Source organism: Solea solea, chromosome 12, assembly GCF_958295425.1.
Source record: "Solea solea chromosome 12, fSolSol10.1, whole genome shotgun sequence".
Classification (NCBI taxonomy): Eukaryota; Metazoa; Chordata; class Actinopteri; order Pleuronectiformes; family Soleidae; genus Solea; species Solea solea.
The window spans coordinates 4,325,785-4,352,082 of record NC_081145.1 but is presented as its reverse complement, the minus strand read 5'-3'; the positions used below and the strand labels follow the sequence as shown (position 1 = coordinate 4,352,082).

General features: G+C 41.1%; 1 protein-coding gene across 1 annotated transcript in view; it reads right to left on the bottom strand.

Moving 5' to 3' along the window:
* The window catches only part of sema3d (sema domain, immunoglobulin domain (Ig), short basic domain, secreted, (semaphorin) 3D), a 51,366-nt gene extending 25,874 nt beyond the window's left edge, over positions 1 to 25,492 (bottom strand). Inside the window, exons 1-7 of the mRNA XM_058645883.1 lie at positions 25,264 to 25,492; positions 12,971 to 13,229; positions 5,704 to 5,864; positions 2,326 to 2,388; positions 2,114 to 2,233; positions 1,943 to 2,036; positions 1,264 to 1,392 (exon numbers count right to left, since the gene is read on the bottom strand). Coding sequence (XP_058501866.1) covers positions 1,264 to 1,392; positions 1,943 to 2,036; positions 2,114 to 2,233; positions 2,326 to 2,388; positions 5,704 to 5,864; positions 12,971 to 13,178 — 775 coding nt within the window. The 5' untranslated portion in view covers positions 13,179 to 13,229; positions 25,264 to 25,492. The remainder of the gene's footprint in view (positions 1 to 1,263; positions 1,393 to 1,942; positions 2,037 to 2,113; positions 2,234 to 2,325; positions 2,389 to 5,703; positions 5,865 to 12,970; positions 13,230 to 25,263) is intronic.
* Between the last annotated feature and the right edge of the window lie 806 nt (positions 25,493 to 26,298).

The following is a 26,298-nucleotide window of genomic DNA, read 5'->3' as shown; positions in this document are numbered from 1 at the left end:
GCATGCGCGGCGCCAGCACACGCCACTTACACGACACACGCTGAGCAAGAGAGAGAGAGAGAGAGAGAGAGAGAGAGAGGGAGGCGTAATCACTCCAGACATCTGACTCTGTGGTTGTGAAATGTGGAGACCATGTGTAAGGATTTGGATCCTGGTGACGAATGTGGTTGCACGATAACCCATCACTTTCTGAAGCACACTGGAGACTGGAGATGTATACAGAGGTGATGACTGTGCGTGTCTGCCTGTGTGTGTGTGTGTGGCGATGCGGTGGTGGGACTAGGACCGTGAACTTTGTGGCACACTGTAAATTCCCCTGTAGGTGTGGTCCCTGCTCAGCTGTGGCCTTCATATAAAGATCCCGGCTAAATGAATAAGTGTGTTGTTTCTTCCGTGCTGGAATGCCAATAACAATCCTGAAGGCACAGAAAGGCTCTTTGTATCAGTGCACAGAGGGAAAAGACATGGACGAGTGAAAGGGATAGTTCAGTGTTTTTAAGTGGCGTTGTAAGAGATATTCACAAATGATCGACACCGACTCAGTGCACCTCAATTTCTATCAACTGAAAACATGTTTACCAGCGGGGGCAGAAGGGAAAGCAGATTTTAGCCACTTGACAAAAAGGCTCAGCTCGTAAAATATATGGCTGCTTGAGTTTACGACAGCCTTTCTGGCAACAAACTGACATTTATAAACTGCTCTCTCCAGTGCACCAAAGTCCAGAACACAGGAGATGTTTTTAAATGACGTTTAAATGTGTTATTTTGTGACGTCGGTGACACAAACCTGCAGAGCAGCAGCTCCTGTGTCACCACAAGCTAAAAATGCAAGATTTCTCGATGGGTTTTGGTTTAGGAGAAGGAGACTGAGAGGTTTACCAACTTCAGTTTCCAAATGATACCTCAAATTTAGTCAGAGCAACTCGATCTTGAGACATTGTACAATAAACCAGGCAGAGAATGTATTCATTCATTCTTGGACCTGCACTGGACTGACGACCAGTCCAGGGTGTATTCCACCTTTCGCCCTTTGTCAGCTGGGATTGGTTCCAGCTCCCAAAGAAGATAAAATGGTAGATAATGAATGAATGAATGAATGCATGCATGAATGTTTTTCCTTGGCTGCCATGTTTTCAATAAGAGCAAGGGTCTGACTGCCAAGCTGGTTGACAGAAATGGAGGCCCTCGAGGCAGCAAACTCAATGACATCAGTGTTCAAGAAAAACATCCCTTTAATAAGAGTGTGCACAAGTGCTTATTTACCATTGATCCAGTAGTCTTCAGAGATGTCTGTGCGTATGTAGTGCTGGTCAGGTGGAGGGCCAAGGGAGCGCGTGAAGGTTGTGTCTTTGCCCAGGAAGTCTGAAGACGTACCCGCATACAGGTACTGGCCTGTGCAGAGATCAGAGTGAGGTTCATTCAAATATGTCTCCTCCATAGGTTTCTTCTTTGTTTCCATTTGGCTCCTCCCCCACTAAGTGTCACAGCATATCCACATATTTTATTTGGTTGGTTGATTTAGTTTAGAGTGCCCAATCAATGGGACGCAATGGGGATTGGGTGCCTTGCTAAGAGGTACCCCAGCCCTTGACCTGTCAGGATTTGAACCTCCAGTTACAAGCCAACTTCCCTTTCCACTAAGTCATAGGCTGCCCCTTGTATCTTCGATATGTTCACAGTAAAAACATAATTAGAAAAAAACATTTCAATCAGAGTTCGAGAAACAAACAAACAAACAAACTCTGCTGCTGTAAAATCCCGGGGAGACAAAGTGTGTACATGAATACAAACATACTTAAGAGTGAGTGGAGATACGAGGAGAAACATCACTTATTCCTAAGGACATGGTGTTTTGCAGGGGTGGAGTTCTGCTGCATGAAAGATAAGGCAGACAGAGGACACCCTGCCACGCTGCAGTATGTCGTGTGACGGCTCATCTTACTTGTGAGGACTGAGGTGAATGGCTGCAAGGGATCAAAGGGACATTTCAACCTGCCAGACTCCACTGTGCTCGACAGCAGCTGGAACACACCATCCTGGGAGGAAATTAGAATTTTAACGCCTATAACAAAATCATTCCCTTCAAATTCTCCCCCTCATATAAATACTTTACCTCTCTACGACCAGTGATTTCAAAGAAAGCGCAGATCGGGTGGAAAGCTCCTGTCCCACAGGCGTAGACGTGTGTGCGATTGTAGTTGTGCAGGACTCGGACAAAGTTAGCACACTCCAGCTGCATCAGCAGAAGCAGAAAAAAAGAACTTTAACAACTTATTAAACTGCTATATTTTACACAGTGATGTTTTGCACATTTTGTGCACTTACATTTGCATTTTTCCCTGCCAGTTTGCACATTTCAACTCTGTCCCGGGAAGCAGGCCAGTGAAACTGAAGACAGATAAGAAAAAAAACATTATTATTATACTTTACATATCTCTACGTAGCTTCTAACCCCAGACGTCAGGTCTGTTTTTATTTTATGTGCTACACTTTCCATCTACACAAGAAAAATAATTTCACTAAAGGAAACTGCCTAAATTGCTAACAAATGTTAGTTAAGTAATAGTTATACGAGGACATTTTTCATACAACTCTTAGTTTGAATGAACTTGGTGACACTTTGCATTACAGTACCGTAACATTATGGTAATGGTATAGTATTAGTACATAATACAATATTATGTACTAAAATATACAACAATATACAGTACAATATACAATATACAGGTCTAGTTGATGAATAAGCCTCACGTTACAGTATCTCTATCTCTATTTATGTAGTGCACCATGAGCCATAACTGCAGCCATTATATTGTACTGTTGTTAGCCTTTAGCCTAGCTCAGCACCACATCACCTCCTACTGGATGTGTAATGAGCTGCAGTGAGAATGCTAAATCCATATTTCCAGTTATTTTGGTGAATGTAATGCCTTGCAATTCAAATACATTAATATTATATTATAACAAATGACTTTGAAATGACAGTAACAAGTGATAAATAATGCATTACGTTTTTACACTGCACCTCAGTGACATCTATATGTTCGGGACGATCGTCCTTTTTGCCTTTTCAGCTTTCCTTCTGCTTCATAATTCCTCATTTGTAACTATTACACAACAAATCTCAGTTATACAATAACCTACAGCTTTGGGTGCTGCTAGGAGAGAGGGATGGATGTATAAATCCTGCTCACACATGCATTATAACAGGCTTGTGTGCTTTGCATGTTCCCTCCCTTAAATCCCACCATGGAGAGCGATCGCCAAAAATGATTGCAACACAGCTTTGAAAAGCAGGCCTGAGAAACACACCGGCACAAATTATGAAACACCTTGTGATTCCAAAAATCATTGCATGCTATTCAGGAATTCGATGTGGCAGACGATGTGATGTTTGAAAGACGAGTGGGGTCCTCTTACTACAGCATATGGGGATATTTAGAAACTTTGATGGACGGGGTTTCAACATAGCAACATCTTCTTTCTTCTTCTTCTTCTTTCCTTTACTCTTGCAGATGAGGTTGTTCCCCCATTTTATTTGGGTTAAAAAAAAAAGATTCTACAAATGTGGAAAATGGACTCAGTTCCTACATTTAACCCGTGGTCTCTGTGCATATGTGTGTATTCTTATTAGGGCTGGGCGATAACTCAATTAAATCAATGAATTTTGAATTTTAGCTTAGGAGGATTTGTTTCCAGTGAAAATCGCGTAGTTAAGATGAGATCCCTGCAGGTGGGACATTGTTTGAAGCCAGCAGAAAAGATTTATGCTGGTGTTTACAATGGCAGGGCCTGTTATTTTGTTTATATGCTTGTATTTTCTTGCATTTCAAAGGGGAAAAGTAACAAGTTAAAATAAAAGCAAAATGAAAAGTAAGATTTTTGATGATTTTTTCCGAGTTTGGTGTGAGGAAATAAGAGATTTCATTTTTGAGTCATATCAACCAGCACTAATTTATATGCTTCTATGTTACATTATTTTACCTTCACATCTAAGTAATATGACCATGGACTGCTGCTAAAAACTAACACATGATTGGCTCTGTACACGTTGTTTGTATTCTTTTGTTCTGAGTTTTCAACTGCCATACTCTATACATATTTATATTCACATTATAATATTTTTGTCCATCTGCACAACCCTGCACACTTTGTTGCTGAGACTGGACGGAGAGTCCTGTAACCTAACCTGTAAATAGAAAATTAAACCTGGAACGAGGGATGAACGATATGGCAGTTTTCACTGATACATGATATGCCGATCAGGAGTCGATAATCAATACCAATATATACATTTTCTCTGTGCCCAAGGTCAGAGGTCATTTAGTCTCTTCTGTAGAGAAATGAACATATTTTTATACTCATGTCACAGCAGATGTAGATATGCATTTTCTTCATTGTGCAAAATAAAAAAAAAAATTATGAAAAAATAATAGTTGGAGGGCGCCAGCATAAAAGTCAAGAAATTCACACCTTACATCATTTTTGTGCTATTCTATATACATCAGACGAAGAATCTCAACGGTTTTTGGATTTCGCGTCATGGAGCAACACAGAAAAACATGAGTGATGTGAAAACGCCCGACCGACTCCAAATGTGCGTCTACTCTGTCCATTGATTGTGTATTTTCAACCAATATTGACTGAAACCGATATTGTGCCGATAATATTGTGCACCCCTATCTGGACCCTCTTGCAAATAAGAACTAGTCTGGTAATGGTAGATGAGCCGTCTACTGAAACAACTGGAACGCTCGCTAGCAAAATATTGTCCTACGTTTCAGTGCCCCGGGTCCTTTTCTCGGTGTGCCACTTCATTCACTGATGAAGTTTGTGTCTCTAGATCAGATTTACTCTGAGGACCTGGTCCCTTAGGGGCTCAGAGAATTAGAGTCCGGGTGTCTATCTCCCATCAGTATCACTTACCAGAGAGGCAACAAAAAGGCAACACTCTGAGAGTAACGACTAAGAGTTATAACAAATAGATAACGATCAAATAAACACACGGCCGTAGCCTCTTGTCATCGACCTCAGCTGCATAAACACACACTCACTTCCACAAACTTTAACATATGGCATCTGTCCAAATGCATTGGTGTGTTTGTATAAAGTGCAAGCGTGTGTGGAAGTGTATATACTCTGCGTGTGCAGTTGTGTCTGTGCGTGTGCGTGTGCGTGTGAGTGTGAGTGTGTGTGTGTGCCCTCCAACACGATGACCCTGACCTCACTCAGACAGACAGTTTCAGGCTGACTCTGACTGAAAGGTGAGCTCTTCACTAAAACAATACACGACTGAGAGCATTCCAGCTTAGCAACACAGTCGTGGAAAAACGATACCTTACATCACCTCGCTTTAATCACAAGTGTCACCAGCTCAAGGTAAATGACTGTCTCCACAGTAATGAGCACGATTAACACAACTTATTAGGCGGTCTCAAGTGACTCACAGCATGATTCTGCCTGTCCTGACGATTCGAGTGTGCAGACGGAGATTCTCTGTCTTGATTTTCTTCCAGCACTATGCCTCTGTGAGAGGGTGAGTGGATTCTTACGCTGCTGTAAACACTTCACAGTCTACCTAAACACACCTCTCAAGTATAGCAAATGGCCTCAACAGTGACAAAAGCAAATGATGCTGTTTATTTTTTTGTAAATCATCATTTTTCTACTTTTTTACTCTGATCTCATTCCAGTATCGTGTACCTTTCTGGGCTCTCTGCTGAGGTTGTCAGGGTCCAGCAGATAGATGTAATCCCTGCCTCCCAACAGAAGACGACCTCTTTCTTCGTCCAGCAGCAGCGAGTGGGAGTGGAGGCCATCGGCAGGTCCCAGGAACAGAGACACACTTCCACCATGAAGCAGTTCTGACCCAAAGACACAGGGAGACATACAACTAGATTAATAAATACCAGTATTTAGCATGTGTATGATGGATACAACTGTTCAAGCATAAAGCATAATCAAAAACAACCTCAAAATAATAAGATATACATAAAAATTGAATCAAAATATACAAAATGCAGTATAAAAATTGCATAATCAGCTATTTTCAATAAAAGTGCATTTAGGCAAAACATCTTCAACCAGATGTTTCTGCCACCAAATCATCTAAAAATAGAATAATAGTGTCCAATGAGACCAGATCCTTCAGTCTCAAACAATTTTATTGCTTTTTCCAGGAAGAGGGAGGGAGGGAGGGAGGGGGGGAGGCCGCAGGACCCATGGAATTGACAACAAGTCCTGGGATCGAAGACAACAACTCCATATGCTGTTCTGATGAATGTAGGCCTTAAGATATGATGGTGGCAGACCAAAGATGGACTTCTAAATGAAAGTATGCCAGTGTTTGGTGTATAATTCAACAGGATTAAGCTGCCAAGCTTAACTACTTCTAAGGGGATAATACAGGGCATAAAAGCACATAAAAGTGGCATATTATGTTTCTCAGAAAGGATTTTGCACACTGTGTATTTCAAAGTGATATAAATTAAAGTGATGAAAATGAAAGCAGGTGTTGACTTAAAGCAGTTGTGGTTCAACCCACGAGGATACACACACTGACAGAGAAGAGTCACAATAACACACTGGTTCCACTATCATTGGGGTATTTTTATAACTTCATAATTTCAACAATAAAGCTATTTCGGTTTACCAGCTGTTCACAATCAGACAAGGAGGCTTTCTATAAACTGAACTGCGGCTTTAGCCTAAGCCTGCTATGAGATCACAATCAAGTGTGTTTCCATGCACTGTCAAGTCGAGCTGTTCAATTCCACCACTGTCCAAGTCCCAGTGTTGACCTTATGTTTGGCAGCAACATGGAAGTCGATGTCCGCCATTATTAGTTAGAAAGACTTCTGGTTTGGCATTGACGGTCAGCGGTCGGGTCGCTTTACACAGCAGACAGAACAACTTTGAAAGTAAACATGTCTTCTTGAAAAACGGCTACTGTGTGTGCAGTCAGGGGTTCCTATAACAGCTGGTTGAAGCGAAGGTCTTTAAAGGATCGGCTGTGGACAAGACGGGAATGTGGAGTCAAAGCTGCGTTGAGGCTTCTTTCCTCATCCAGGGAACAAGGAAAAGCTCTGTGGCTCAAAGGCCTGTATGTGAAGAAGCCATTGCAGTGTCTTTATACCGGTTTGTTTGATTTTGTGGAAAATCAACCTTCAGAAGATCATCCAGTACCAGAGAAGGGTCTATGAAATGCTGGTGAAATGCCGAGGGGACATCTTAGTCAAGTCAAGTCAAGTAAAACCACAGCTAATGAGGATTAAGTGTTGTTAGTGGTTGGAGTTGGTGTCTGAAATTACAGAAAACAATAGGAAGTCGGAACCACTTTCAGTTTATTAGTATTAGGCGGTTTCCAGTTTAACATCCAGTTGCTTTAAAGGGACCCGATGATCCAAACACACGACCAGATCAGTGCTACCCAGCCTCCAGGACATCTACACAACCAGAACCAGAAATATCATGAAAGACATTCACCACATCAACAACACCCTGTTCCAGTGGCTGACCTATGGCAAGGGCCTGCACTCCTGCATGGCCAGGACAGAGAGGCTGAGAAGGAACTTCTTCCCCCAAGCCATTCAAATTGTGGTTATTTGCACACAACAGAATTGTCGCAATGTCATCTAACTGTTGTGTTTATATAGTCGAGCATGTGACTATGTAGCCATCTATTAACTTAGAAATATCAAAATCTTTAAGCTGATCGAGCATACATTTAAAGTAGTGTCATAGTCCAAACTTCACAAAAAGTTTTATGTTTGTTTGTAACATCAGTAAAAAAAAATGATACCCTAAAAAAAAAAAATCTCAAAAGGCAAAACATCAGGACATTTCTTAAGAAGTCCATAAATAGACTTTTTCTTGCAGCTGAAAAGTAGATTCCCAGCTCACTGTGTGTCCTTCATCTCCTTGATGTGAGGAAATCTTTTCTATCACCAGGCACTGTTCATTGTGTCAGTATCGCAACATGCGCTGAATAAACATGGGCTCTCCTGTGGGAGTCACTCTGAAAGGATTGACAATGTGATTACCCTCTTGGTGTGAAGGACTGAAGAGGTTACCAACCTCCAATATTTGAACATCTAGGACCCCTCCGCACCATGCAATCCTGCCTAATACCTCCTTCTACACACACACACACACACACACAGAGCGAGGGCAACCCCCACATGCTCATATCTTTCACCCCTACACCCACATCTACAGACTAAAGCTCACGGAGATTAGGTCTGCTAGCCCCTGGCTAATGCTAATCTGTTCTATAAACACCACATCACTAGGAGCCTAAAGAAACTGCCCGCTTCGCTATCACTGCTTAGCGTCGCGCTCCCGTCAACAGTTCTTGATTAGCTCCTCTGCAGGAACATCATCAAGATGCTTGGCTGCCAACAGACGGGTTCAGACTTGAGTGATATCGGAGAAAATGGTATAATTCTTGACAGGATCGTCACTTGAGGCTGAAGATACAGTATATTTGCTGTTTTGGAGACTATTGAATGAGCATATTTGTACTTGCTGTACAAGTACATGCTGTACACTGTGCTTGTACTGTGAGTATCGGAAGACAGGGCAGACCAAAGACCGATGAGAGAGGACCGTGGTGACACACACAGAGGAAGTTTGTTTCAGGCTACTTCTGAGATCGTGACACTAAAAATGGCAGTTTCTCTTAAAATGAATTGATCATTTCACCTGAATAATCGGTCCGATACTGGTCCAAATAACCGGATCGGATATTGGATAAAGAAAAAAGTATAATACAATATGAGTGAAAATGTATTTTTAACAACTTAGTAGTAAGAAGCTAAATAACTGATATAAGAAACAATACACAAGGTTGTGATATCAGTACCTAACATGAAAAAAGGTTATTGGGCCACATTCTGTTGAGACCATTGACCTGGTTCCTATTCAAATGTATCACAAATTTTAACTAAATGTGTTTCTATCCCACTGTGAATATTAGGTGTTAGTTCACAGAGATAGGCAGTAGGTGGCGCAAAAGCCCAGGCCACCACAGAAGAAGGATGAAATGTAGTGTTAGTAAATCAAGAGTCGCAGTCGCTGCTGACACATGGTTCCATTTCATTGCTACTTCCATCTATTATTGTGGTAATATTTGCTTCTTTGGTTTCCATGTATAATTACTACCACCCATTCTTCTGCATTTTTTTCCCCAGTGCAGTGAAATAGGAAAGATAGGGTGAACTCTCATTGTTGTGATTTCTAAATGTCAAACTGTGTTTGCTGAATGAGTTTCCACTGCACATATTCACATTTACTTTTTATTAATACGCCAAAGTTTTGGACTGATGAGTTTGCAAATGCGTAGTTAAAAGCAAAGTAGGGCTGCAATAATTATTCAAATATTAAATCGATGACTATTTTGGTAATCGACTAAACGCTTTGAGTGTCTTTTTTTAATAATTAAAACCGGCTTCTTAAACGTGAATATTTTCTGGTTGTTTGCTCCGTACAACAAAGAAATCATTCAAACTTTGGTTGTGGACAAAAACAAGACATCATTTCGATGTTTGAGAAACACGATCAACATTTTTTAACATTTTATAACAAGTACTCGATTCATTGAAAAAAGAAACAACAGATTAATCGATTGTGGAAGTAATAACAAACATCGATGGCCTAACTTAATCAACCACATTGTTGTGTTTGAAATGAGAGCATGGGCTGGGAAGCATGCTTTGTTCTATTGATGCCGTGTACGCTATGAATCAGCCATTTGGGGCACGGACAAGAGTCACATAACTTCAGCATGAATTAGCACAATATGAGGCCCACTGTCTTCATGCTGCATGATCACACGCCTCAGCCGGCCATTCATATGCAGCGCAGGATGTTGGGTCCGTGGCTCCAGCACAGTCACAGGTCAAAAAGTAATAAAAAGCTAATACATGTGAGCTCAAGATTTAATTCAATTACACGTGTTATGATTCGCCGTTCCTCACATTTTCTCTCCAATTCGTTGGTCGAAAAGACAAATTGTAGCCCTTTAACCTTTTGGTCACACATTAAGAATGCAAAAACAACATTGTGAGTCTGCATCACATTAATAATATTGTACCGTGACCAGATGATTTTCATTTTCCTTTGGCAGACGCTGCCTCTGGATGAAACTTGAACCTGTGCTCCGAGACATGATTTTCAGAGTTAAAGTTTAGAGTAGACGGCTGTTGTTTGGAGGTTTTTACTCAGACTCCGCTGATTTGTCTTTGATCATTTCACCCCTCACTCACTGATGCTGTGCTTTCACTGGGGGAGGGTGATACGGTGTGATGTCTGATGAGTGATCACTGCTGGGTGCTGTTGTCTTTGAGCGGTGTGCACTGATGAGCCGGTGACAAGCTGTGTGCACGAGGTTGTGGGTGATTTTTGAAAGATTCATCTCCGCTTCAGTCATTCCTACTTAAAGAGCCATATATGGACGTTGATCTATTGTTGTTATTTTGTGGTCCAAAGAAAACTGAAATTGAAAGAACGACCAAGTTTATTCAGACTCATGGACCCCGATCAGATTTGAGATATTAATATCCGTGCTAAGTGATTCAGTGTTGTGTGGAAATCAGGTTTGAACGCTCCCGATCTGTCCTTAATGCATGGACAGATTTGAGGGGGCTCATTCATGCATTCATTCTCTACCACTTGAGGGTCACAGGCAGGCTTTTAGCTAGGATTTTTTTTAGAGGGCGTCCATTTTTTTTTGTTAACACCTTCACATGATGCACGGCAAAAATGTGTTAGAAATTCATAACTCTCTGAAATACTATTTCCTGCATTTTAAAGGTGCAAATTTTGTGGATTTTTTTTTAAACAGTTTATAAATGTCTTATTCCCTCTTCCCTGAATACCAGCTTTATTGTCTACATATTCAATGTTGTTACTCTTTCATATATGCAAGACACTTAGCGTACAGTTGTGTTAGCATTGTGTTTGTGATGGTTTTCTGACGTTTCACGTCAAGAAAACAATTCTGGAAGAAGCTGGAGATTTATGTCTTCTTCCTCTTTTCCTCATTTTTCACAGAAGTAACTTTGTATCTTGAAGCAAAAAGTTAAAAAAAAGTCCTTATTTTTATACAGCCTTCATATTATAAAGGACATTACCAACTGTAAATATGTCAATAGTGGGAATGAAGCACACTGTTCTTCACAAACAACATCCATGTATCCAACTTTTAAAAGTTAAGGCTTCCTAATATTCAAAGGAACCCTACAAATTTTGATAGGGTGAATTTAGAGTGTCCAATTAACCTCTGCATGTTTTTGGATCCTCCAAAACCCTCGAGTTAGAAGACGACTGGCTCTACTACTGAACTGCTACCACCCCAATACAAAATCATGTCAATTTAGTAAATGATGTTCGCATTTAGAGGAAAATAAACGATAAAGCACAGCACGTGAGGGGACACCAGCTTGATTTGACGGCTGGTATCCTCCAATAGGTGCCAATGATAAGTCTAATATTCGACACACACAGAAGCAAAGCCATGACACACAGTCTCAGTCAATTCAAATATGTAGCCCCAAAAATAAAACCGTATAAGAAATAACAAGCTCCGTTTTATTGTCTGCTCGGTTTGGAACAAACCAACAAAATTAAACAAACTGGGGTGCTGAATACTCGGCTAACTGCTGAGTAAACACTGTCCCAAGCAATCATTTTACTGCAGCTACTTGCATGTATTTATTTTGGACACTCAGGCCGTGCACGTGTATCTATATCCAGCCATACTGGTTTTGGAGGAAGCCTTTGACCAGAGGAGAGAATTTGGAAATTGAAGTCAGAGTGAGTTTACATACAGGTCACAGTGGGGATTCAGTTTTATGGAGCAAGACTGGAGTTCATTTGTGTGGTTGATGCATAGCATGGAGGGATGGAGACTTTGAAGTAAAGCTCGCACTGAACTTTCAAATGGGTTTTAAGGGGAGCAATAACTTTAGCTTTCCCTCAGTGGCACAAAGCAAACACACGCAGGTTGACTCAGAACTAAACACGTGGACACGGCACACCTCGCCGTCCGGCTAACACACACAGAACGGATTGAACTACACACATCAACATGAAATTTATATGGAAGTGGACCGTAGTAACTGTGTGTTTTATGAAAAAGTAACATTTGCCTTACTGTCATCACTGTCATAAATATTCAATATACAAATCCGGCTTCCGGATTCATGCTGGTGGGATTATTGAGAGATTGAATTTCAAAAAGGTTATTGCACTCACAAAAAAGTGGAATTGTGAAGTGGATCAGTAACTGGATCCTAAATCCATTATACTTAAATAGTGTGACTAAGTTTGCTATTTCATCTTAACTGTGGGAGAGAAACAGACAAATTGTAACCTGAACAGTGGAATTAGAATGAGTTATTTTTGTATACTCACTGGTGAATTTGACCTCTGCATTTAACCCTTCCTTTTTTTATATACCATTAGTGAACACACACTCAATTTAAAACATTGTTGTCTAAAGTGCAGATATAAAGTCTGGACTGGAGAAACAGACTAAAGGTGTTTTTAAATAAAAGTTTCCAAGTGTATCATTAGAGTTATTATACATCGGACGGACAAAGAGAAAGATTATTGGCCAAAAAAGAATCAAATCATCTCCTGCACTGATTTCTAATGGTTGCCATAGAAAAACCCATGTTGGTCAACCTTAACTGAGGAGAGTGTGACAAAGTTGCACATGACTGTAGAGGATGAACAGTGAATGGCTGAAAACAAAAGGCATCAGATGTGCGATAACGTGTCATTTTCATCCGTTTGCACTACTCCAGCTGGCTTAAGTGCACTCGTGGTTCAATATAAATCACCTCCAATTATCCAAACCACTTTATTTTTTTGGAAAAAGCAAAACAAAAGAAAGCATGAAAGTAAATACAAACACATAATAACAATAAATTCAACAGACAAATCGAAACAATATTTCCATTCTTACCTCTGTGGCTGAGTCTGACCCGGGGGACACTCTGTTTGATGCTTGCTCCAACAGGGAGGGCGGCCAAAAACATCAATCCCACTAAGAGAACCCCAGGAAGGGATGGTGCTTTAATCCTCTTCCCTTGGTCGTCATAATGACTCGCAGACGTGCAGAGCACAGTCTCGGCTCCGTTCAGACTCTCACTGCCAGAGTCTTCTGTCTCCATAGTGTGTGGAGTGGTTGTGCTCTGTTGTCACTCTGTCCTTCTTCTGCAACCCTGGAGAGAGACCAGAGTAAAGAGTCAAGCCAGGGAGGAGCGATCATAAATGCCTGTGTGTGTGTGTGTGTGTGTGTGTGTGTGTGCAGTCTCATCTATCTTTACACAGGACATGTACATATGTCTCTGTTGGGACTATTCAGATGTTTCACCATGGAGCCCCACAGGCATGTCGCCTCTCCTACATCAGCTGTTGCCTGTCCCCGGCTCACCTTTTGTGCTGCCCTTTAATCTGTTTGCCCAAAAACAAAAAGGTCAAGCTAACAAAAAAAGAGAGAGAGTCACATTCTGCTCTCCTTCAGTCCTCCATCTCCTTTTCACACCAACGGCTAATTGAATTCTTTGCAAACGTGATACTTCCCCTATAGTTTGAGCATTGTTGGATGACCCTGTCAGTCCCTCTTTTATATCCTGTAAAAAATGGGCCTTGTACCCAATCCAGGACTTCACAGTGCATTAAAGAGCCATGTACAAAGACATTAGTCCCAAGTGTGAAAAGTGAACCGTCATGGGAACACTCACAAGCCGCTCTGCCGGAGGACATGAGCGATGTGCGAAGGAGTAACACTACAGCGCAAACTGGACCAATTTTCCAACCAAAGCCAATTAAGAACATGCAAATGTGACATCGCTTCAAACCCTGACAAATCTCCCGCTGACTGAACATTTATTCTCTCATTCATTCATTGTCTACCCGTTTATTCTCCACATGAGGGTCACAGGGAGCTGGAGCCAATCCCAGCGGACACAGGACAGAAGGCCGCGTCACACCCCGGACACTGAAGGGCCAACGCACAGAGACAGACAACCATTCACTCTCACATTCACACCTAAGGAGTGTCCAATCAAACTCTGCATGTTTTTGGACTGGAGAGAACTCTCACACACACACGGGGAGAATATGCAAGCTCCATGCAGAGAGGCCCTTTGGGTCTTGTTCTGACACCACCCTGAATGGATCAACCAGCTTTTGCATTTTCAAGTGAAAGCTTACAACAGAAATGAAGACGAACAACAAACATCTGCTCACCATACTTTTAATGAAACCTGCAAACAAAATCTACTTAAAATATACAATGTGCAGTATAAAATCACACAATCAGCAATTTTTCAATAAAATCGTTGAAGTGCAGTCAGGCAGAAGATCATTTAACAATACTGGATGAAGGCCTGAAGATATGTGCCCTTCCTTTGTTTCACCATTAGATGTCACTAACTGTTACACGCTGGACCTTTGATGTTTCTCAGTAAGTGAGTTTGCAGAGAGGATTTGATGTTTTACATTTATAATCTACACACAGCATCTTATAAACATGAACAATGTCTAAATAAAACTGAACTAATGATTAATCCAAAGATGCTTGGAAACCTTAAAATTAGGGATGCACAATATCATTGGCACAAGGAAGAATGAAGAGGGTTTAAATCAACATCTGCTGCAACCTGTGTTTGTAAAATGTTAATTTCACTACAGAAGAGACTAATGATGCTCCCCTCCCCTTATTTTGCGTTTCCATTAGCGATAGTACGGAGTACGGTCACTAGAAGAGTCATGAGCAAGACAAAAAAACAAGCTGGACAATGCCGAACTGTAGATCACATAAAAAGACTTAAAAATCCTGAAAACTTGCGCCAATCTCCAACATTTACTTCTCAAATCTCATTATTTAAGAGAGGAGTCTGGTGTATTTAGTGACAGCACTGCTGAAAGCCTGCGATTGTGTAGAATCATTCCCAATAAATCAGCATTACACATATCAGCAAAAAGTCCAATATCGTGCAGCCCAACTTGAAATCAAGATCCTTTTGAAAGGAGCCTAAACCCAATCATTTATAAATATCTGTTAATCTACATTCTGGTTATTTTTTTCAATTCATTGTTCCCCATTTACTATGAATAAAATGTAATGTAGTGCAATACAGTAAAGTACAGTATGTTTTACCAAAGGCTCCCACTAGTTATGTTATTTGCCATTTCAGGTGCAAATTTTCGCAGTTTATTGTCAATTATTGAAATTATACATGCTGCAACTCTGTGTCAGATTTCATCACCAGACATCTTGATGTTTTACCATCATCATACCCAGTTGTTAGTTCGCCTGCATGAGTGCATTTTCCACAGCCATGTCGCTAATAATCCTGACAAGGAGGAAATGAGTAAAAGCATTAAAAGCATGTCTCTGTGCTCAGACCTGACTGCTACATCTAGCTCATTACCCTCAGTCCGTCCACATTTCACATAACACACATCAACATAAACTCTGTCCACTGGAATGAAAGCTTCAGCGTTGGCAAACACACTCACACCTCTATCTCAGAAAACCAAGCGTGGCGTTTTCAGTCGGACGATTTGGATACACAGACACAAGAGGACACAACCACCATCTGGGTAAAATATGGCCTATGAAAGTTAATTATAAAAGGTGACATTCTATGCACTCAGTCATACAACATGTACGATGGCAGACAGATACGAGGTTTTAAACTATTCCATTTCATCAATCATTTCACTTCATTTATTCTCCCTGTCTGCTTTTGTTGTCGTCTTCACTGCGGAGAATTGCATCCAAGTGGCCCGTGGCTTTAAGCGGCCGAGGATTAGACCCTGATAAACAGACTGCTGTTTACTTAGGATGACAAATTGAGGCGCCCTCACACCTTCAGGGTTAGAAACACAGATACAGAGCTGTGTGTGACAGATGGGCAATCAGCTAAGAGAGTGAGAGGGTTTCAATCTGTGCAGTCTTGGCACGTTGTGAGAGGGACAGTCATAGGGCTGCTGCTGCTGCTGGTGGTGGTGGTGGTGGTGCTGCTGCTGCTGTTGCTGCTGCTGCTGGTGCTGGTGGTGGTGCTGCTGGTGGTGGTGGTGGTGGTGGGGATCGTCTTCCCAACAGTAACTTGGGGAGGGGAGCAGGGACACAATTTTACCCACCACTCGAGTAATGTATCTCTCTTCACTGCTTGAGTGAACACATCTATCAGTGGTACAGAGCTACTGGCAACACTGGGGAAGAATGTCCCCCTGACAAAGGAGTAAGCTCAAGTGTTGAAAGACAAGTCAAAGGATGAAAGCAGGACATCGACACGCACGACAGGCAGGAAGGACGCAGTACATGTTGCCAGTTAGACAGAGAGGATAATCAAGTAGAAAGAGATATACTCAATTCCCTCTGGTCAAACCTGGGTTTAAATGGGTGTCTTGACCAGTGGGAATGTGTATAATCCGCATTTACTCCAAGTTAAAGGATGACAACAGGACATCGACACGCACGACAGGAAGGAAGGACGCAGTACATGTTGCCAGTTAGAAAGAGAGGATAATAGAGTGGAAAGAGATTTACTCAATTCCCTCTGGTCAAACCTGGGTTTATATGAGTGTATGTATGTGTATAATCCGCATTTACTCTTTGATCCTACAAGTCTGTAATGGACACAGGTCTTTACAGGCTTCGGCTCTGAATGGCATCAGTGGGAACTCAAGAACTGTTTGTAGAGACCCACTGTAACATTGACACTAAGCTCCATGGCATTGTTGTTATCACTAGTGTGAAACAGTCTATAGTGGGCATATAGCACTGTTGCCTCACAGCAGGAAGGTCGCCGGTCCAAACCCCGGTATGGAGAGCATAGAGAGGTATAGAGAGCCTTTCTGTGTGGAGTTCACATGTTCTCCCCCATGTGCGCATGGGTTCTCTCCAGGTTCTCCAGTTTCCTCACAGAGTCCAAAAACGTGCATTGGTTTATTGGACACTCTAAATTGAGCATAGGTGTGAATGTGAGAGAGAGTGGTTGTTCATCTCCAGTGGTGATGGACCGGTGACATGTCCAGGGTGTACTCCGCCTTTCACCCTATGTCAGCTAGCATTGGCTCCAGCCCCTCTGCAACCCTCATGTGGAGGATAAAGCAGTTGACAAATGAATGAATGAAAATTCTATAGTGAAAGAGAGTGAGAAACAAAAGGGGAGAGAGAGCTTGTGCCATGTGGGTTAAGCTAACGCCTCCATTTCCTGCCCACAGCCTGTTCCCTGTTGTCTTTGGCAGCACGGCCAGCACGCGGTGCAGGGGGTTATGGAAAAACAATTCTGACGGCAATGACAGATGACAGATTCAAAGCTAGCGGCCAGAAATGAGGCACTCGTGCCAAAGATATAGCGCCGCATAAGTGTCATCTCAGAAAATGAAATACTCCAGTGTGGCCTCAACATCAAACACATACAGTATCGCAACAGAAAATGTGCCATATTAGCCATTCACCAGCACCGATCACTAATCAACCTTTCAGCTTCTCCACCTCTAGGGGTCGCCACACCAGATGATCCGCAGATATGATTCAGCAGAGATTTTTTTACGCCGGATGCCCTCACTGATGTAACCCTCCCATCTATCCAGGCTTCCCAAGCGAGTACAATGGATGTGCCCCCCCACAATTTAGAGTGTCCAATTAACAATGAGCAATGGGGATTGGGTACCTTGCTCAGGGGCACCCCAGACCCCAACCTGGCAGGGACTCGAAATGGCAACCCGCCGAGCTCCAAGCCAAGGCTCCCTTTCCACTTGGCCAACGATCAGCAATGATCCAAAATCAAGAAATTGAGGCGAGTCATTTAAAGTCGCTGAAGTTTTAAAAGATAAAATATTTCCAGTAGAAACTTCCAGTTGACAAGCGAAAGGAGCAGATGGTGAAAAGTGTTCATTTTCATACCAAGACCACCCCCAGTCAGGCATTTAGCAACAATCAAGGTGCCCCTTCAAGAACACTTTTATCAAACCCCTCAATCTCCACGGGACGGAGTGCATTAGCACAGCTATTTGTCTTTATTCCCCGACCACAGCCACTGACCCGACACAATAATATAGGTAATTGTTTGTACCTCTCTCAAGACTTTTGTTGGTTTTGTCGGGAATAGTCAATCATCTTTTTTGGCCCGCACTTAAGCAAGCATGTAATTCCCACGTGGGTCTGTGTGAGTTCATGTCTAGTAAGGGGAAATACAGGACTTCCACTGGGCAGCAGCGTTTGTGTTTTCACTCTATACAAACTATAAAGCTAATGCACGGAGTATTACATTTCAAAAGATGTTGTTTTGGTTATAAACTACAGTTACAAAGATGTAAACATTACATTGTTCCACTTTCTATGACAGGCGAAATGTCTTTAGGAAACAAAGTAAAATGGCTCTGTTACGCTCATTAAGAAATCATAAATATTGATATGAAGACTCTCACCTCCTCCCTGCCCTGTCCAAACAATTCCCTTTAACAATGTTAACATACACACTTGGTGTTTTCCTATAAGCTCCAATGTAAATATGAAACATGTGACACAAGATTTTTCTCCAATGACATCAACATACTGAGGCTATTTGGCAACTTTAATTGTACGATTTGCTCATTTCCCTGTGATTTGTTTACTAAACGTCATAAAGTCAACAGAGGAAGCCAAGCTGCATTTCATTTCAGAATTCAACCCAAAACATTACCATACCTTATCGAAGCGAAACCTGAATCTATCAGCGTTGCGTTCTCTTCTCTCGGGAAATTACATTTCACTTCCAAAAAAAAGCTAAATAAATCGCTGAAACGTAGCCTTGCATGCAAAACTTCAATAATCAAAACATGGTGATTCAGACAGAGATGGTCTTTGAAGTTTAAAATGCTGCAGTAAATGTTTCCCAAATAATGAATGAGCGCATTGGACAACATGTGAGGTAAGGATATCCAATACCTCTCCATGGAGCAGAGGAGCGATCATTTGATCCCTCTCCATTAGCAAAGTCTGTATTTCCTGCAGCCGTTTACATTCTAATAAATCTTATATTCACATGCAGCCTGAGTAGTGAAAGCCCCACTGAAACCAACCGTTACTGCAATTGAGCTTGAACAAAAAAGACTTTATGTGAGGTTTTCTCTGAGTAAAGCTGCAATAATATTAACATTATATTAATATCAAATTATTTTTGATGAGCCTTTTGAGACTTTTCAGCTTCTTAAATGTGAATATGTTCCCATCTGTTAGCTCCATATTACAACGAAATAAGAAATAAATCATTTATTTAGCGTGTGGAAAAAATAAATAGAATTTTAAGGTGAATCATGATTTAAGTATTGCTGATTTTAACAGCATATTAATGGATTGATTTAATCAATTTTAATGTGGTTCTTAGCTAAATATGATAAAGAAATGAGAAAAAATATACATATATCTTTAGTTTGAGGGAAAAAAAAGACATTTGGGGACATTATTTTAGAGTTTTGGGAAACAACAGTCGTCGTTTTCACAAGAAGAAAATAATATACAGATTGTTTTGTTTATGAGTTGCAATCCTTTGTTTCAGAGAATAATTCAGGCCATGTTGTGAATCACGACAGTAGCTTGGTTGAATCATTTATTTATAAAAATACAGTGAAAAAAATGCAAATTCACTACTTTAAGGTCACAAAGACAAACAGTTGGTGTAGCAAAAGTCCGAAGATTTACAAGCCACAACTTTATGACGTAAATAAAGAGTAACAGTAGCTATTGATACATGCTGGTGTTTTGTTGCTGCTTGTATCTATAATTGTAGTTGAGAATGTTGTAGTTTCCTCATCAATCCACCTCCTCTTGTCTTTATTGACAGATTACGCTGTTTTTTTATAGTTATTCAATATGAATTTTTACTTTCTGAAAAGTCATTTAGCTTTTGTGTGCACATCGAATGTGATGTGCATACACATGATGAATGGATGATGGAAACCCCACCTACAGAGTCAGACGGTGACTGTACTTGTATGAAATAAGTGAATTTCTATGCTCAGACAAGAGGACATTCCTTCAGAATTCTTTCCATTTTGGAAATCAAGAGTATGCCTGCAGGGAAAATCCCAAAGAGATGGATACAATTGCAGCCCTGAGGTCCAGCGTATTTAGATTTTCTCCTTCCCAAAGCTGTTATCTGAAAAGAGTGGTAATAGAATACTACAGTGAATGCTGGTATGGTAACCAAATCCAACCACAGACAGATAATAGTCCTTATGCTGCCTTTTGTATAGACATGCTTTATGGTTAATGTTGCACTTAAATCCCCCACAATCTTTGTGGAGGAGAATACAAAGTACTCAGCTCAGCCATATGAGAGTGAGACAGTGCCAGCTCTTGTTGACTGTCACAGAAGGGTGAACAGAGAGGTGAGAGAGAGTGTGTGTATTCCAGGTATTACTCATGTTGTGGGGACCTTTACACAGTCACATTATGGAAGAGATGTTGTATGGTCAGGATGGGGTTAAGGTTAGGGTTAGGACAGTAGTAGCTCCCAGGAAGTGAAAGTAAGTCAATGTAATGTCCTCTGAAGTTATGGAAACCAGCCTGTGTGTGTAAGGGTTTGGCGTGGGACTGGATCGGTGGTTTAACTCGCATGCATAGAGAAGACGGAAACAGAAAAACATCAAGTCAACAGACCGTTCAAACCATGTAACCAAGGCTACGTCACATGCATGAACATTTCGTTTGATAAGGGACAACAACAGAGCGAGTAATTCTACACGTGTTGAGCAGGGCATGACCCGGGGATGTGTTCGAGCGCCTGCATGTATGTACATGTGAGTGACTGTGACTTTGTGTTTACGTGAAAGCCAATACCATCGTGACGTAAGCAGATGTCAGCGATAAGAGAAAAGCATGAGAGAGTGACAGTTGTAAGTGCTTACACTTACCTCCTGACAGCCTGAAGATACACCTATGAATGCTATGGAACGACTCCTCTCAAGAGCATTACTGTCTCCTAAAAATGTGTGGAGTGCTTTATCAGTTTAGGAGTGGGCAGCACTAAAAATACTATCTGGATATTTTTAGGCTGTATCCATACACAAGATATATGGGCACATAAAGCTGCACACAGTTTGTACTCATGAAAAGTTTTCTTTTGGGATGTTGATCTCAAAGGAGAGGGAAAGTAGATATAAACATCTACTGTTATATTACATCATCCTTAAATCCGGTTATTATTACCTTTCATTTCAAATAATACCTGGTTTATTTCTTTGGCTTTTTAATGTGAAATGAAGGATATTTACACAGATGACATCACGGGCAATTTAGCGCTATTATAGTCTCGTTCATTCTGCGATATCTCATTTGTGCGATTATTGCGACAGCCCTACACAGTAGCACACAATGGCAGTAATCTAATTTACCATGAAACCTGATCACAAGGCCACCGTCCTTGAAATTGAAAGTTAATCTACCATTTACCAAGGTATTGTTTCCCAACAACTTTGAGGTAAAGTCTAAGCTAGGCTAAGGCTAAAGCAGCAGTTCATCGTAAGTCTCACTTTATGAGCAGGAAGCAATAATCCCGCCGAAAGACGCTTATTCTGGGAAATTAAATGAATTAAATGTGAGAGACAGCCAGAGAGGAGATTAACTCGCTTATTGTCTACCGCTTTATCCTCCACATGAGGCTCATGGGGAGCTGGAGCCATTCCCAGCTGACATAGGGCAAAAGGCGGGGTGCACCCTCGCCAGTCCATCACAGGGCCAACGTACACAGATAAACAACCATTCACTCACACATTCACACCTACAGTCACTTCAGAGTGTCCAATTAACCTAATCGTCTTCATGTTAGGAACCCGGAGGGCCCAAAGAAAACCCATGCACTCTGGGTTTCATGATTCTCCAAATCCTTGATTCAATTTGCAACGTACCACATTAAGGCCTTCTTGTCAAACAATATGAATGTAACAATAACCAGTAAATGCTTAAATCAAAGGTTTTCCACCACTGAATAAAGTCACATGTCCAATGCTACAAACACGGCTATCGCGATAGTTATCCTTTTAGCAAGAGTTGAACTTTCGAGGAACTGTTTCCTGTGTTATTAGAGTTGTTTTTTTATGTCTACGTCTTATGATGCACGCGGAGATGTCCTGTGCTTTGCTACACGCCATGGTTTTCAACAACGCAGACATTGGGGGGCGCAAAATATTTTCACAACAGCGTTTGAAGAGAAGCGGGAGAGTTTGAGTTTGGTCGACGTGTCGCCAAAGTCAGCAGTTACGGTGGTTACTGTTAGTTGGCAGCAACAGTATCTTTGCTTTCTTTCAGGTTCTTTCAGGTTCACATGTGCCACTGAGAATCAATCAAGTCAGAGGAGACCCAGGTCCAAAAGAGAACATCAGTGAGAAGAGGAAGCATTTAAATGGAATGTATAGTTTTTTTTCTAAAACCATGATATGATACCATTACTGCTGACTTTAAGAAAAAAAAAAACATGATAAATTATACATTTTTAGTCATCTAGGCCACCCATGTATCTAAAAAGCTTTAGTAGATTAGGTCAGTGATTCTGGGGCGGGACCCACAGATGAGTCACGGGAAATTTGTTTTTTGTCCCTAAACAAATTCGCTGAATTTTCCCCAACCTTTCAAGTCAAGATTTATGTGTATATATTTAATTAGGGACGGCATGATACCACTTGCAATACCGATAACACCACCTAGCGTATTTACTGATAGCCATAGCAGTTTCCATCAACACTCTTCTTCGACCTTTTAAACTGTATCGGATTTTGCATTTTTCTCGATCCTCTTTATCCGATCCAGGGATTTTGACCAGTATTGGACCGATACCGAGTATCGTATCAGCTCATTCTCAATTTTAAAACCATGTTGTTTTAATTAATTTATCAGCCATACAAATTTGCTCTTGTCATGATATATATTGTGATTTAAGTCATGATAATTTGCCATCTTTAAAGAGTGGATGCCCATTAGGGGTGGTCGGTGGGGGGATCAATACAGGGAAATATCGCGATATTTTGTGTTTTACTAATGTTACGATTAGCAAAAAAATGTATCAATTGACGTTTCAGTCCACTAGATGGTGCTCTAAGTGCTCACTCTCACCACAGCTGTTGTGTGAGTATATCGCAATATATGATTTCGCAAATACCCACAAGTGTAAAAATGTGTTGTGACTTAAATATCGTGAGAATATCGTATCGTGGCGTTTTTGACGATTCCCAAACAGAAAGTGTGGGAAACACAGGATTATTTCATGATTGAAGGAGGAAACACAAAGAGCTGCAGGGCAGATGATCCCAGCCTGGCTGTCTGTCAGCGAGTCATTGGCACCTAGCTGCTGCACAGACTCTCTAAACATACTAACATCACCACTGCAGTAAAGGTGCCCTCGCTGTCTGTCCGTCTGCACCCAAGAATTCTGGAAACATGGCCTTATAAGGCCGCACCAGTGTGCAGCATCGCTACGACTATGTTTTTAGTGACGCTTTTCACTCAAAGCCTGTTTTGTTCTGGAGAACGTGCTCGTTCAGTTTTTTTTAAGTTTTCATCAGCGTCCAGGAAAAAAAAAAAGAAGCCTTGGCATGAACTGTATAACGCTGTCACAGAGCGCAGGAATGGTGCTGCAGGCCATTCAAAACACAGCTGAATACTGATGATGTGACTTTCACAGTCATGCTGGATCCGTCCGTGCACGCCACACAAAGGAGAAGATTCAAATACTGCACAGTTATTTAGTACACGGTGTTTTCTTCCACAGAAAGAGGAAACGTTAAGTTTACACCTTTGCAAAAGTCTCCTTCAAAGTCCTGTGAGTGCAGAGCTCCAGACTGTGACTTCACCGGCAGTGGAGTAAACCTGCAGCTGTGTGTATATACAGCAGTCTGGCTGAAAGCATCAGCAACTGGACAGTGTTTACATGGGGAAAATCAGACAGGTTTTTTCTGGGTCGTTCTTCTGTGGCCTGAAGCGAAAGAATCTATATGCATAATTCACCTCAGATATGCTGATCAAAGAGCCTGAAACACTGCCAGAAACATCAATATATGCACACAAGTGCAACCTCTCCCCTTCTCTGACAGTTTCCCTGGACGATTTCACAACAACCTGCTCCACTAAAAAACTCATGCAGGGAGAGTTTGATAAACCTTTAGAAAGTGAAAACAGGTGCTGGAGACTCAAATGAACAGATATGAGAGTGAGAATAACTGTGGGCTAACGGGAGTGCTTTGGGCTTCACAATAACGTTATAAATACAATTTCACACATTCAAAGAGCCACAGCCCACTGCATTTAGGCATGGTAAAGACAAGCTGCTGATGTTCAAACTGAGCAGAAAAAAAAGTGATTTAAGAGACATGGGTGTTGGTGTCAAGATGGGCTGGTCTGAGTATCTCAGAAAATGCTGATCTACTGGGAACTATCTCGAGTGTTTACAGAGAATGATCTTAAAAAAGAGAAAATATCCAGAGAGAGACTGTTGATGCCAGAGGTCAGAGGAGAAAGGACCAGACCTGAGTGTGAACTTGAAGCAGATTAACTACAGCAAATCAAGTGTCTCAACTATCTTTCTGTGAAACCAGTGAGAATATATATAATGATTATTCTGCATTAACTGAGCCTCTAACGTTTCTTCTACCTGCCAGTAAACACACTGGATTAACGCATTATTACGTACATTATTAAGACTTTAGAGAAAAGGAGATTAGATACAATTATCCAGCATCTTTATTTCATATACAATTTTAATAAAGTTATCTGAAAAGATCATTTCAATCTAACATTTGATATAAACACTTATAAATCAGTTTCTTTGGATGGCTTTATACTGGGTGTTGCAAATAAGACGAACTAAAATAAAGACATGTTATTGTTGACCAGTGTTTCTCAAACCCCAATAATGATATCTTCAAAATGTGTACAAATCGAAATGATACAGTCTCAATGATTTCTGTATGTGGAACAATAAATCAGACAATCTGTTATAATTATCGAGAAAGTTTGTACATTTAGAAACTTTCTTGTCAAGTAATAAAAACAAATCCCTGCACTAAAGTTATTGTTAATCAATTAACTCTAAACAAGCATAACTCACTAATCACTAATTACGACCTGCTTTACGACAAGTTAACTGAGTTAATGACTTTAAAAGATCAACGGGACAGAGCCACCTCACGTGAAAACCGCACATTCATTTACTTTAACCTGACACTGTTGTGTTTTTCTTTCTTTTATTCTTTCTTTTTTCTTACCTGCGCGCTGTTCTGTGGCGTCCTCCTGTCACGCGCTGCAAATGCCCACGTCACTGTCCTCAATTAAAGGAAAAACAAAGAGAAGCGAGCGCGAGAGACACGGACACGTGCGCGTGAGGACAGAAAGTGAAGTGGATGAAGAGTAAAGTGAAAACTTCCTGAGGTTACTGAGTCTCCACTCCCCTTAAATTGTTGTTAAACACACACACACACACACACACACGCAGAGAGAGAGACAGAGAGAGAGAGGCGCCCTCGAACTCTCAGTGGAGTGTGTGTGTGTGTGTGTGTGTGAAGAGGTGGAGCCCTCACTCAGCATGTGTGTCGCCCAGTGGTCACTTCTCTTCACATCCTCGTGTCTCTCTCTTGTTAGATGTTTTATTTCTCAAATGCAAAAATAGAACTTTGAAAAAGAAGTAGAATAATAAACATAGAGACAGTTTGTGCAACATGAAGCACATGAACAGTAGAATGGACTCATTTTAAAGTTGTTTAGTTTGACAGGCAAGAATGTCACTGTAAAATTCAAGATCTGATTTAATAGAGAGACTTTAAACTGTATCCTTGAAATCCTTGAAAGTTTGTGAACTAAGCAAAATTTCAAGGCACTTGAAAGTTTAAAATAGACATGGGTCATTGAAAGTGCTCAAATTTTGTTGACGAAAGAAGTGAAGTTGATATTTAGGTAAATGTCTCCCGCCTGCCACCCCATCATTATTCACTGTAGCAGCAGTCTGCTAAACATATGGAACACAGCAGCTGCTCAGATCGTCTAGGTCAACTCATTTCTGCCTGATGAAAAAGAATGTTTTTAGAATGTTCACGTTTCAGATCTAGTCAATATATTAACCTACATATTATTTATGTATTTGTTTAATTATTTCATCCAAATATTGTTTTCTCTAGACCACCTACTGTTTCATGCCCTGCACTGCTTGATGTACGTAGACTAGACCTGTGGAGTCATAATTACTAGCGGTGTTGTGGATACTGTCCACTCTCTCTCTCTCTCTCTGCCATTGACATGAGAGTCCA